The sequence below is a fragment of the Ruditapes philippinarum genome, unplaced genomic scaffold, assembly GCF_026571515.1.
Source record: "Ruditapes philippinarum isolate M1 unplaced genomic scaffold, ASM2657151v2 ctg3166_1_1_1_1, whole genome shotgun sequence".
In the NCBI taxonomy this organism is placed as follows: Eukaryota; Metazoa; Mollusca; class Bivalvia; order Venerida; family Veneridae; genus Ruditapes; species Ruditapes philippinarum.
The window spans coordinates 166,664-179,594 of record NW_026860098.1 but is presented as its reverse complement, the minus strand read 5'-3'; the positions used below and the strand labels follow the sequence as shown (position 1 = coordinate 179,594).

General features: G+C 32.4%; 1 protein-coding gene across 1 annotated transcript; it reads right to left on the bottom strand.

Annotated features, from left to right (window-relative positions):
- Nucleotides 1-576: 576 nt before the first annotated feature.
- On the bottom strand, nucleotides 577-8,007 carry LOC132758887 (E3 ubiquitin-protein ligase TRIM33-like). Its single transcript, XM_060750594.1, has 4 exons — nucleotides 7,960-8,007; nucleotides 2,936-3,864; nucleotides 1,023-1,081; nucleotides 577-705 (listed from the first exon to the last, which is right to left on the bottom strand). Exons 2-4 carry the CDS (start codon nucleotides 3,828-3,830, stop codon nucleotides 577-579), a joined length of 1,083 nt encoding a protein of 360 aa, XP_060606577.1. The 5' UTR covers nucleotides 3,831-3,864; nucleotides 7,960-8,007.
- Between the last annotated feature and the right edge of the window lie 4,924 nt (nucleotides 8,008-12,931).

The window sequence follows — 12,931 nt, the reverse complement described above, 5'->3', positions numbered from 1 at the left end:
ATCCATCAATTATTTCTGTAGAAGAAGATGTTTAAAGGTTTGCTATTTTTAGCTCTGCTGACCCCTTAAAGGGGCCAATTGGAATGACATGAGCAAATTCAAGTGTGACTGTCACAAGGATGCTACAGACCAAATTTGAAGTAAATCTGCTTAGTAGTTTCAGAGAAGTAGACGATTGTTGACGCATGACGACGGACGACGGACGCCGGAGCATCCCCCTTTGATACTAATAGCTCACCCTGAGCCTTCGGCTCTGGTGAGCTAAAAATGCAGCTTTACATAAAGAGAATGCTCAAATTTGATATTTGAAATGTAAAAAAATCATCTTTTGAATACACATAATTATACAAATATGTTACGTTTAAAACTCTAAACACTTTAAGTAAACACATAGTGTCATTAAATAAGAATTATAAGAATAGACCAAATTAATTTGGCAAGTTATGATGAAAGCCGCCTCCTAAACATAGTTGATATATTCACTTATTCAAATCAGACATATTCAGGAAGAATTTATGAGATTTTAAAAAAATCTTCAATAAAAATATTTTAGCCAAAGATGACCATAGAATATCTTTAAATAACTTTTAATTTATCAGTATTGTCATCGGCGAAGTTGTATGTTGTCTCTTCGGCAAAGAGATCCCATTTTACAGTAAAAGTTCTGTCTGAAACTATTGTTACAGTTCCTGGATATTGATCAAACTGAAAATAAAATAAAAAAGCTATAGGTAAATCAAAGTTATAACAGTGCCATTTACGTTGTATACTGTAAGCAAAAAACAACAGAAACACACAATTGCAATATTGTTCTTTCACATAACTACGTACTCCCGATATAAGGCGTAACACTTTACGAGTGACCACAAATTTAAATTGATTTAAACTTAAGTTCTATGTAGATTTACATTTCAAAGTATTATTTTTCTAGAATTTTAATAAACTTATTAAATTATTACTTAACAAGCTTCTTTCATAACCTGTTTTTATTCGCATATGTATTTTAAAACTTAAATATTTACAAATGATTTCCCAGGACGACGAACACGAGTACCAACACAAAACTTCTGTTTTCTTGTTTCTGTAACGTAATAAATACACCAGTACATTAGTTAAAGTAAAAGCAATGACATTGAATCGACACTTGCGCAGGCGCCGAAAACATGTATTACTAGCATATAGGATTATCGATCGTAGAAAAACTATATAATGATATATCTGTATCAATAAAATAAGACAAAGTTTTGTTAAAACATCATTAATAAATTCCTAATGCAGTTATACGACAGATACACAATGCCCGCTTGAAACTTTGTAAATCTTTTAAGACTTATAAAGGCAATCTTAAATTTAAAAAAGGACATAAAATAAAGAAACCTGTCGCTTCAACGCAAGCAACATTACTTACATGTACTTAAGTTCTTAAAACAGACTTATTTTAATCAAATTGATTCACTGATCTATTTTTTTCAAAATTAATTTCTCAAATTTTAAACATACAGTAGAATGAAAACAACACAATAGAATAAAATCAAACATTGTATAATCTTAGATTATGATTACAGAAACATTTTAAGCGAAAACATTCTGGGGTCACCGACCGAAAAGGATTTTCATGTTATTTTATGTTCAAATATCTTATAATACATTATTCTTAAAATCATATTTTACCACCGTTTTTTGTGTTTTCTTCTTTTTTTTCTTCTTTTTTTTTCTTCTTTTTTTTTGCTTGGTTATAAAACAAAAGTTTATGGAATTCCATTACGTACATCTGCTCCATTCAGTGTTAGTTCGGAGACTAAAAAGTCTCTAAAACAGCCATATTTAAAGGAATTGCCAGAAGCAATGATATACATATAATTCATTTTTGTTTTAATCTATATAATTACTCGATAAGAAGTCAGCTACAAAAAATTTAGGAAAATAGAAGCTAGTGCTACTATTAATCATTAATTAATATTATCTGCCCTCGAAAAAAAGCATATTTTTCAAATTATAGGACAGAAAACTCATTTATTTTGTAATGATATATTTAGATCAGCCAATTTGTTTTGCCTTATAAACCTTTGAGTGATATTATTTTGCTATATGTCTATATGAAACCCTAGCCTTTGACGTTGATATTGATGTGAACTTTTACTAAATTCTGTATTTTAGATTATAAAGACAGTTGCTACAGTTATCATACATGTATAGTCAGATAGACAGCATATTCGTAGCATAAACCTAAAATACAATAACAGAAACAATTTAAACAAAAGATGAGCATTGACGTTCTCGTTTTAATGTGTGTGCTCTTCAATGTCAATTAGGTCATTTTCAAGGCTCTACTAAGGAAATCAGTAGAAAAAAATCAGAACTTGCTTATCATGATTCTGAATTATCTGCCGTAAATAATCAAATTAAAGGGCAGATAATTTAAAGTCACATTATGCCTAAGAAAAAGAATAGATTTCTGCCTTTTTACAAAAAGCAAACACGTTTTTTTGTTTAAGTTCAATTAATGATTAAAAGCATGTTAAAGACTCATTGTTCTGAAGAACTAGGCCCTGAATGTGAAAGTATTCATCACAAAAGTAGGCAAATGTAAACAAAGTAGTATTTTGGCTTCTATACAAAATACTAAGTCACTGTAACTGTGCTATTGCGAAAAAAGGAACAGAACCAAAACATAGTTCAGATAATAAGGAAGTGGGTAACTTTAAAAAAAAATATAACAGGTAAACCTAAAATAATATAAGTTAAGGGGAATAAAAGTAAAGGTAATCCTGGTCCATAATGGGCCTTTAAAAACGAGTACACCAACCACCATATTTTGCTTCGAATATTTCTGTTTACATATCCTTAGATTCTATGAAAGACTTCCATTGTATGCAAACTGTATCAACTGTCTTTATCTGTTTATGAATGTCATCCCTTAACTAAGAATGCTTACCTTTTGTTCTACATTCAATCTGACAAAACTGCAGTCTTCCTACAGGCTGTTCGGATTTCAGAAGCGCCGACATTTGATCATTACGAACAAATTTAAACCCTTTCAACGCCATGTCTTTTGTTGATGGTTCGTACATATTTTTTATATCAGCTAGTTTAGACTTGCAATTAACTGCATTGATGAATAATGCATTATCACGAAACAGCTGTGTGTCAAGCATCTGTTTCACTTTCTTAAGTTCTGACGTAAACGACTGTAATACTGCCTCAATCTTTGCCTTCGTTTCTGTGTTTTCCTTTCTCAGTTTCTTCATTTCTGATAACAGCTTAGCCTCTGCTTCATCCAAACATTTATTTATCTCAGTTCTGAATTCACGGAGTCCTTTCAATGCCTTGTCATTCATGTTTTCGCATTCGTATTTACCCTTATCAATTTCGTGTTCACAATCTGTTTTCTGCTTTTCAAGATCTTCAAGTCTTTTCGCAATGCTTTTGTATGTGTCTCCATCTTTGAAGGATTTCGCCAAATCATTGATATATTCTGGTTTACATGATGCATGTCCTAGTACTATACAATCTCCACACCCAACGATATCATGTGATCGGCAATAAAATTTGATGAGTTCATTGTCGTGCTTTTCACATCTGGTAACATCTTCTAGTCCACTACATAATGAAAGTGACGAAAACTCGTCAAGCGAAAGAAACACGTGATTTCTACATAGTTTGCCTTTAAGGTGATGTTGAAAGCATGTGGTACACATTTCCTCGTTGCATTCCCGGCATGCTCCACATGCTGGCGTTTCCACATTTTCAACTTCACATGATACACATAAACTAGACTCTCCTTCAGCAGACTGTGTGTCAGTGTCCAACCTTTTGCCAGCTACTTCCATTTTAAGAAATCGATTTGATCAATATGCTAATATTCTGTAATGTAAATATGAAACGTAAATATAAATTTATACCATTTCAAAGGACCAATCTGTTAACATTATCATAAATATTATGTGTTTGCAATTTATTTTTTCAGTGATTTAAAGGCGACCTTAAACGAGTCGTCAACGTCGTCGCCTTTAAAACACTTGCATTTTTACCGCTGTGGGTTCGAATCCCGTCTGGGACTCAGGATTTTTGTCATGTGAGGACGCTAGTCAGCTAGCATACGGAAGGCCGGTGGTTTTAATAGTGTACACAAATGGGCACATGAAGTATTTCTACACCACTAAATATTGAAAGTCGCCATATAACTTTAACGGTGTCAATTTGACATGAAAGCCAAGCTAAAAAAGCTTATTTTCCATGTTTCAGTGACTGATAAATGGTAGGTTTTGTATCTGCAATACAAAAGGCATCTCAGTTCTGTATACTTGCATACGGTTTCTATCAAGTTAAATGCAGATTGCAGAAAACAAAGATTTAATACTACAATCTAGCCCTAACAATATTTTTTTTATTTTCCTACGCCTACGCTTTTTAGCAAAAATAGTTTGAATAGAAGAAGTAATATGATAGATCATTTATGTAACAGATACGACTTAAATGCATAAACACAGTCACGGGCGAGGAACTGTTACACGAAGGATGGAGTTCTTATGATAACTTGTCAATGAGTTCTTGTGATAACTGTCACGTAGTTCGTCGGAAAACTATTCTTTATACTGCGAAAACACACTTTTTAAAGATGAAAATAACCATTTTTTGACGAGTGTTTTTGCAGTATATACGATAGTTTTCCGACCAACTCCGTGAGGAACTCCATCCCTCGTGTAACACTTCCTCCCCCGTCACAGTATAGGCTCATACTTGAGTAAAATATTGTAATTTCACAAATTTATTTAAATATATCAAATTCTTATAAATATGTCTAGTTTGAATACGATAATTAATAAACTATGTATGGGAAGCTGCGTTTCATATTTTACATGTCAAGTAAAGTTGGTATTTTCTTAAAGAAACTGCCAATTATTTTAAATGAAACTATATATTGCTATGAACATGGTAAATGTGTATTGTGTCTTACAAAATCATGGGGCGCTTTCTTCTTAAGGCAATTGTTTACCTTCTCGTCAAGCGCCTCATGATCAAGATCTTGTCCAAGCTTTATCGATCTTGTCAAGACTTATACTTATTGACAACTGTATTTTTGTTGTCTGTAAATCATATTAAATTTTGGCTCATTTTGAGACCGATTTTAGCTTTTAACACTCTGTATTGATCGAGATATGCAAGTTGCAAGCAGGCCACATCGTACACCTGGATTGTAGTCTGTAAACCCCGCCCTTTTCCGCCTCTGAATATTAAAAGTCTGTGTAAGGACTTGTCTAAATCTTTTGCTTACATTAGTATGACATGGTTTAGTGTCTAACTTAGACAGAATTTCACTAAGTTATCAAAATAGCGGAAAACGAGTGTTATACCAGGTCGTAATAATATGCAAATATTTAACGATTGCAAATAAAAATGTCCATGGTGTATACAAGAGCGGGTGAAGAAGGGGAGCACACATAGCCCTAAGTGTCTGGTAGCGGGTGACGTCACAAGTAATGGGTCTCGCGCCCATATGCTATTTAACCATAAGAAATGTACTCCAAGGAGGGTTTGTACTTATATAGAATTATAAACATTTAGCCTGTCACTGATCTGGTATCCTTATACAATTTTATATAACTCAAAAGTTTGTATAATAAACTTAACTTAAACCCATTTTTAGAACTTGACCCAATCTGGAACTTGACCGGATTCTGACTTGACCCAGTCTGGTAAATCTATGGCTAACTCTATACTTGGAACTCGGATATTTTACCATAGTACTAGGTCTACATGTAGTCTATATGTTTCTCTTATAAGCTCAGTTGTGTCAATAATTCATGAACCAATAATTCAATCATAGATTGAACTGTAATATGTCTTATTTACCTCTCAGTAGGTAGAACCAAATCTAATTTCCCCTAGTTAATGCCTGGCATATTTAAATCCTGACTAGCCTTAAGCTAACACCTTTTTCATACTTTTAAGGGGGCGTAACAATATTCATATTGTGAGTAGAATTTCTTCAAGACATGTTTATTTATATTTACAAAGAGACAGTGTAGCAATTATCAGTATTTTCTAATATCAAATTAAGCATAGTGTATCTTTAATATCGAAAACACGTCCGAGTGTTTACGACAAATATGTGCATATCAGATACTACCCAAATCCGGTTAACAAGATTTATTTATTTTTATTTGTTTGGGTCGTCAGACCAAACAAATAATGGTAGCGAAATTTCAGAGTCTAATGTTGTTAATTGCAAATGCCGAAAGTAGTCCACACTTTTGGAGCGGTTACTTCCCTTTTGTATGTACACTAAAGCCGAAAAATTCAGGGGAGATCACTGCGTAAAGATGGTCAAAGACAGGCGCATCAATTTTCAAGCAAAGTAATTCCCGAATGGTCGAAGATTTCTAATATTGTTTTATTGTATTTTCTGATCGAAAATAACTCAATACAAAGCGGACATTCAATCTCTGACACAGAAGTTTACTACAAACCTAACAACAGGTAGTTCTCAAAACAGCTTAAAACTAGCGATTTAAAAGAAAGAAATATTTTATTTTGTTACAAGTATCCAACAAATTACAACGCATTTAAAGTTAAACAATAGCGTTGGCTTATAGAATTGTCAATAAATGCACAATCACAAATTACGCGGATGAATATGATTTTATCAATGAAAATACTATTTTTAGCCATGTCAATTACCGAATACTACACAAACCGAGTAGTGGAATATATAGATTCTACATGCCGGACTGTTTGGGCGAGAGGATTTTCGCTAAAATATTTACTTCAATTTTAAACAACAGGTTTACCCTGAACAAAATACCACGAAATTAATAAGGATTACAAACCCGAACTGCAATGGAAGTTCTAAATTTAGAATGACTTGATATTATTCAGGCGTAATGTGTATAACTTCTCCGTGGCACAGTCGTAACGCGCTCGCTTCGTGAGTGAGAGGTCTCGAGTTCGAATCCCAGTCGAGGAAACTTTTTTTTTTTTGTTTAATTCTTTTTTTTAAGTGTTTTTGTTAAGGAAGTAGCCATGATATACAAGGATAAAGTGTGGCTGTCGTAAAAAAAAAACATAAATGATTTTTTGATGCAACTCTAGTTATGCAGAATTCCGTATGTATCAAACTCTGGTGCCTTACAAAAGGAATTATAATACATAAAAATAAACTTATACAGGAAAATGCATACAGATATACAGTACGATTTAGATTGCAAAGATCAGAAAATACCAAAGAACTTGCAGCCCTTTGATTCTTTATAAATATACATGCTTATAGTAAGCTCCAGGATTATTTACATCTATGTTAAACAACAGTTAAAGTCGTTACAAGCCCTAATTTAGAATAATATGGTTTTCTTCAGGCCGTTCACATATAAATTCACCGTGGCTGAAGGGTTTTCGGGCTCGCTTAGGAAGCGAGAGGTCTGGAGTTCAAATCCCAGTAAAGGTAACTCATTTTTTTAAATTGTTAAAGTCAAATAAACATTGGATTGAATATCAGTGTTGCAATTAGTCTTATAGCCAATTTACTACAATCAAAACGCTGGAAAGCATTGGTGGCACTAAACATATAATCTCACAACCTGCACCTTCCTTACATTCTGAGACCCAAACAAATTCAGCGCCTTCTGTGCTTTGATTTCTTTTGTTGGCGGGGGGAGGGGGAATTAACGCTTAATTTTAACGCTTTTATTGCGTTTATGAAGTACTTTTAATCTAAACTTAACGATAAAGGATCGGTGAGATTTTCTATTACCTTGTGTTTCAAAAATGATCGATACATGGTCTTTATTATGCCAATTAAACTATTTTTGATTGAACATAATTTATTTTTTATCTCTTGTGTGAATGTCTATACCCGGGACTAGACCGCGGGGTGTAAATCAAAAGTATATTTAAAGTAAATCTCATTTTTGTTAGCGTATACAAATTGTACTCCTGCAATATAAAGAGGGGTTTACACACCTTTATCCGCACAACTTTCGGTTTTGCTTGTCACCGGATATAATAAACCGTTATGCGAAAATGTGAATATGAAAGAAAAGAGTAACCTTTAAAACGAAAAAATAAATCATTCAAAAATGAAAAAGTTAAAGTCAACTTCAAACTTAATCATAAATATGTATACTTTTTGCAACTGTGTTTTAACAACATAAATTGGCGAAGTAATTAAACAGTAAGTAAATACATGCATGTTGTTAAACATAACGTTAGCTTAATTCTTTGTTACATAAATGTAACGTTACAATGTTGGTATGTCTGACAATTTTGTTTTAATTTAAAGTGTTGAATGATGGCGATTTAATATTATAGGTAAACGCACTAAATATGCAAATGTATAACTTTCTATTAAACAGAACTGAAAACTTATTTGAAGCAATAGATAGTGCATATTGCTTTTAGAATATGATATTGGATACTTACGTATATTTACATAAAACTGTTGTTAGACCATGGTCTCGTAACATCTTACAGTACAGGTACTTTATAAAATTAGGCAATGAATATGTATAAATTAAAACAATAAATTAACTTATTTTTTATTTTTTTTTTTTTTTTTTTTTTTTTTTTTTTTTTTTGGGGGGGGGGGATTTCTTCTGGTTGATGTTGTTCCTTTTACATTAAAATACTAGTAATAATTGATGTGCAGTACATGTACCTGTTCTTTAAATAAAGAAATATAATGATGTTGTTATACAGTGCTAACAACAGACATCACTTTCCATGTACTTTTCATTCCATGTTGCATGGAACATAATGATCGCTAGTATGTTTCGCAAAATTAATTTCATCTTTAATGGGCATGCATTTTATTAGAGCAATGCATGTAGCTATCAGAAAACTGTTTTTACAGTTCTGTATTTGGTCATTATCGCCATACTTTGACATTACTAAGCATTGATAATATTTCTCCAGAAATAGAGAGATTTCAAAAATTAATTCAGTTTGTGTTGTGGAATTTGTCCCAAAACACAAGTTAATGGCTGATTAATTTAAAATTTGTTTATATATAAAACAGACATAAAGAAAGAGAAACAATTAGACAGTGTTTAGACAGAATATTTAATGAATCATACTAATATTACATACACGCGTCTGTAGATTTTGTGTTGTATTTGTAGTGATTGACTGTAGTATAGGCTACAATACTCCTACAAGAATGTCTGGTACATCTTCGTTCACGTTGGACCACTGATTATCAAGTAATTTATCATCTCTGAATAACAAGAATTAATTTTAGCACAAATAACTTATCACAGTTTATTAAATGAATTCTATTGAAGATGTTCATTTAGAAATGTAAACAAAATACGAGGCTGTAAGTATGTATTTAACCAGCAATTATCAGGATATTTAAAAAAAAACGAACTGATAACACCAGTGTATGTATTATCACAGTTTTGAACGGAGTGCATTAATCTTACTGTCAGTCAATCTATACAAAATCAGCAATAACCCGTTACCTTTTTATACTGTTTACGTATAAGTGAACCCACGTAGCTTACGCATGAGGAAAATGTATTATAATAATGTCAACAAATTCTATATATGTTTCGGTAATAGTTTTACAAGACATTAAAACACTTAACATCACACAAATGGCTTTTAGATTTGCAAATTTTGACGACTATCTTCCTGTCTATCAACAATATAATCTTTGTCTAGGAAGATATATATTTTTAGTAAATCTCTAGAGCATGATTAATGTGACTGGATTGACTTCAATGGAATATAATCAATGAGAAAATGTCAAATCATTTTCATCTTAACACCATGGCATTATCGGAATATATGAGTTTAACACTAGATGTAATTGGTATTTGACATGAACACTGTTTTATCATTATTAATCACAAATTTATACAATAACGTACTCCTCAACTTAGATTTTCCAGAAATGTGTCACACATGAAAAGCACATATGTGAAACAGCTGTATTTGTTTCCGGCTCAGTGTTTCAAAAAAAATCCAATTTGACAGTAAGGACATACTCAGAGCTTTATCATTGCATTTCGTACTTAGTCCTTTTAATCAGAATCATCATTCAACGAATTTCTGATCTTCTTTTTTATTGTAAGCTATGGGCTTGTTCATAATATCTTCAGTAGTAAAAGCAAGTATTTTCCTCTCTGTTTTGCTGGTCCTTCGGGTCATTTATTCCAAATAATTAGCGTTATACATAGACATATGTTAATTCAAGTTTACAAAACAAAACTGTACAAGTTCTATTTTCAATTAAGTAATTTGAATGAAGTGAGGTAATTAAAATCAGCTGTAGAATTGCTGTTGATCAAAACAATGTTAATCGAAGGTGCTATAAAACATATTGTCAGAGTTCAATTGCACAGTGCTTTAACTGGGATGCAGGTACTAGTTACCAGCATTTACTGTCTGTTCAGAGCATACTCTTTAATTGGCTCATTTTTTCTGTGATTTACTTATCACTGGGATCGAACCCCATATGAATCTCAAAATGAGCATCGGATAAAATTATATGTGAATTTTGCTGATCCAGATGTGCGCTGTAACTCGATATGTGAAGGAGAAAATAGGTCAACCACAGGTTTTCAACTTTTTAAACAATTATATAAAATTCAAAGTTTTTTAAGAAAGTCGAAATGTGATTTTACTCGTGGGTTCTGGTTTGCCCGAAACAGGCATATTCGTACGGCGTAAGCTACCAACACATACGTCGTAAGCTACGTATACATACGGCATAAGCTACCTATACATACGTCGAAAGCTACGTATACATACGTCGTAAGCTACCTCTATATAAGTCGTAAGCTACGTTTATTACATGCTTTTCTGTGGTTTATAGAAATATATCAGTGATATAAAACTGGTAATTTCACTGTTTTAAACAGTGAAATTACCACTTTGATAATTTCACTGTTTTGAATTTAAGCCCCTTATGTTGTTTCAGTGAAATACCAGCGTGCACAATACTGGGTACCAACTTAATGACGTGACGTCGTAATTGACGTCACGTTGTATTATTATTTGGCGCGCTTTTCATTCAGTATTAGGTTTAATGTCTTTTTTAACGTTTCTTTGTATGTAATAAAAAGAAAATTTGTTTAGTTTAGTGTAAGATTGAAATATATTTCACCTTGGGAACACCAAAAGTTCATATTTCACTCGTGGCTGCGCCACTCGTGAAATATACCTTTTGGTGCTCACTCGGTGAAATATATTCCGATCTTACACTGAACTAAACAAATATCCTCTCTATACATACGGCGTAAGCTACCTATACATACGTCGTAAGCTACGTATACATACGTCGTAAGCTACCTATGCATACGTCGTAAGCTACGTATACATACGTCGTAAGCTACGTATACATACGCCGTAATCTACGTATACATACGTCGTAAGCTACGTATACATACGTCGTAAGCTACGTATACATACGTCGTAAGCTACGTATACATGCGCCGTAAGCTACGTATACGTGAGTCGAAAGCTACCAATACATACCTCTGCTCTTGCATGATTTGAAGTAATAAGATTTTGTTTCCGTTGCTTTCGGGATATAATGAAACATTCTTGTTATTGCGATGATTATTACAAGGAGAAAACAATATAAGAGAAGAGATATTTCGATTCAGGAAAGTGCAGGAGGTGGGGGTTTAAGGCGTTCTTTTAAATAAAATTGATTTCTTAATAATAAAAGTGCATTAGCAGAAAACGTGCTTCACTGCATTAAAGGCATAATTTGCTTTGCTATACTAATACTTGTATTTCGTGATGAAAATAATTATAAAGTGTTGTGGAATAAGGAAATCTTTATGTGTTTTATCAAAACAATTTCTTTGGTTGTTCTAACGCCAATAACATATTTTAAGCAATGTGCAATGTTATGTTAAAAAAAACCTAATAACAAAGATTATATATTTATCATCAGATTGTATATTATATTTGCATCAATCCGATAAAAATCACCTCCTAATTAACGCTACATGCAATATTTATAATCTAATTAAGTAGATTTGAACTTGGTCAGATTAAAATTATATTAGCAGTGAAAAAATGAGTAGCTTAATATGTATATGTCAATAGCAAATGGAATGTATGAAAGGTAAATGGCTCTCAGGCGACTGTATATGAAAAGTTGTATTTTAGTACACAGTACACTTTACTGGATGATGATTACTTGTAGTGTCCTTATGGTGTCATTGGTGCTTAGTAAACACAATTAACTGAAGTACCTATATAGTGATAATAGTGTTATACATGTACTGATAGCTAGAGGGTTTGGCACTGAAATGCTTTGTTTTGTTTTTCCTATGTGCATTTTAAGAAATGTAGAATTAAATAAATTGAAAATCATTCAAACAAATTAATTCAATTATAATGGAATACACGACACTTCGTCATTCTTCGCTGAAATTTATTCCTACTGGTAAGTTCATAACAGTGAGCAGTTAAAAACATCGCTCGGAAACACCTTTCATCTCAAATCTATATTATCCTAAGTTCAAAATCACTTCAAAAGGTAAATTCAATTACTTTTTCTCCCTGGAGAAAAACTTTGTAATTGCTCTGTCATAAAATGCATTTTCTTGTCTTTTATCTTACAATTTCTACACAAGTGAATGTCTGCTGAGACAAATTATTATGTTCTCAAGTTTTTGAAGACCAAATTTCTCTTATATTGCAAAGCGATAGCATTTTTCAGTTATTTCTATCTTAAAAATATTTGGAATTGAATTTAAATTCAATATACATGAAGTATACAGCAGAATAGTCTTAACGTTCGGAATATATCTCCATTCATTTCATTATTATGTTTACATTTAAGTCGTCCACTAAGCTCAATATAGAGGGATCGCCAGTTTGATCCTTTGGCAAGACAAAATTTCCCATTGACCATTCTCCTTGACCATTCATCTCGGACATGGAGTCAAAGAGTCATTTCTCTCACTGCTGA

What these genes read in the sequence shown, in the direction of transcription:
- LOC132758887 (XM_060750594.1), bottom strand. Translation starts at nt 3,830, where the DNA reads ATGGAAGTAGCTGGCAAAAGGTTGGACACTGACACACAGTCTGCTGAA. An exon ending in GATTGAATGTAGAACAAAAG is followed by an intron (nt 1,082 to 2,935) that starts GTAAGCATTCTT and finishes ATTACGTTACAG; the next exon opens with AAACAAGAAAACAGAAGTTT. An exon ending in GTCGTCCTGGGAAATCATTT is followed by an intron (nt 706 to 1,022) that starts GTAAATATTTAA and finishes TTTTATTTTCAG; the next exon opens with TTTGATCAATATCCAGGAAC.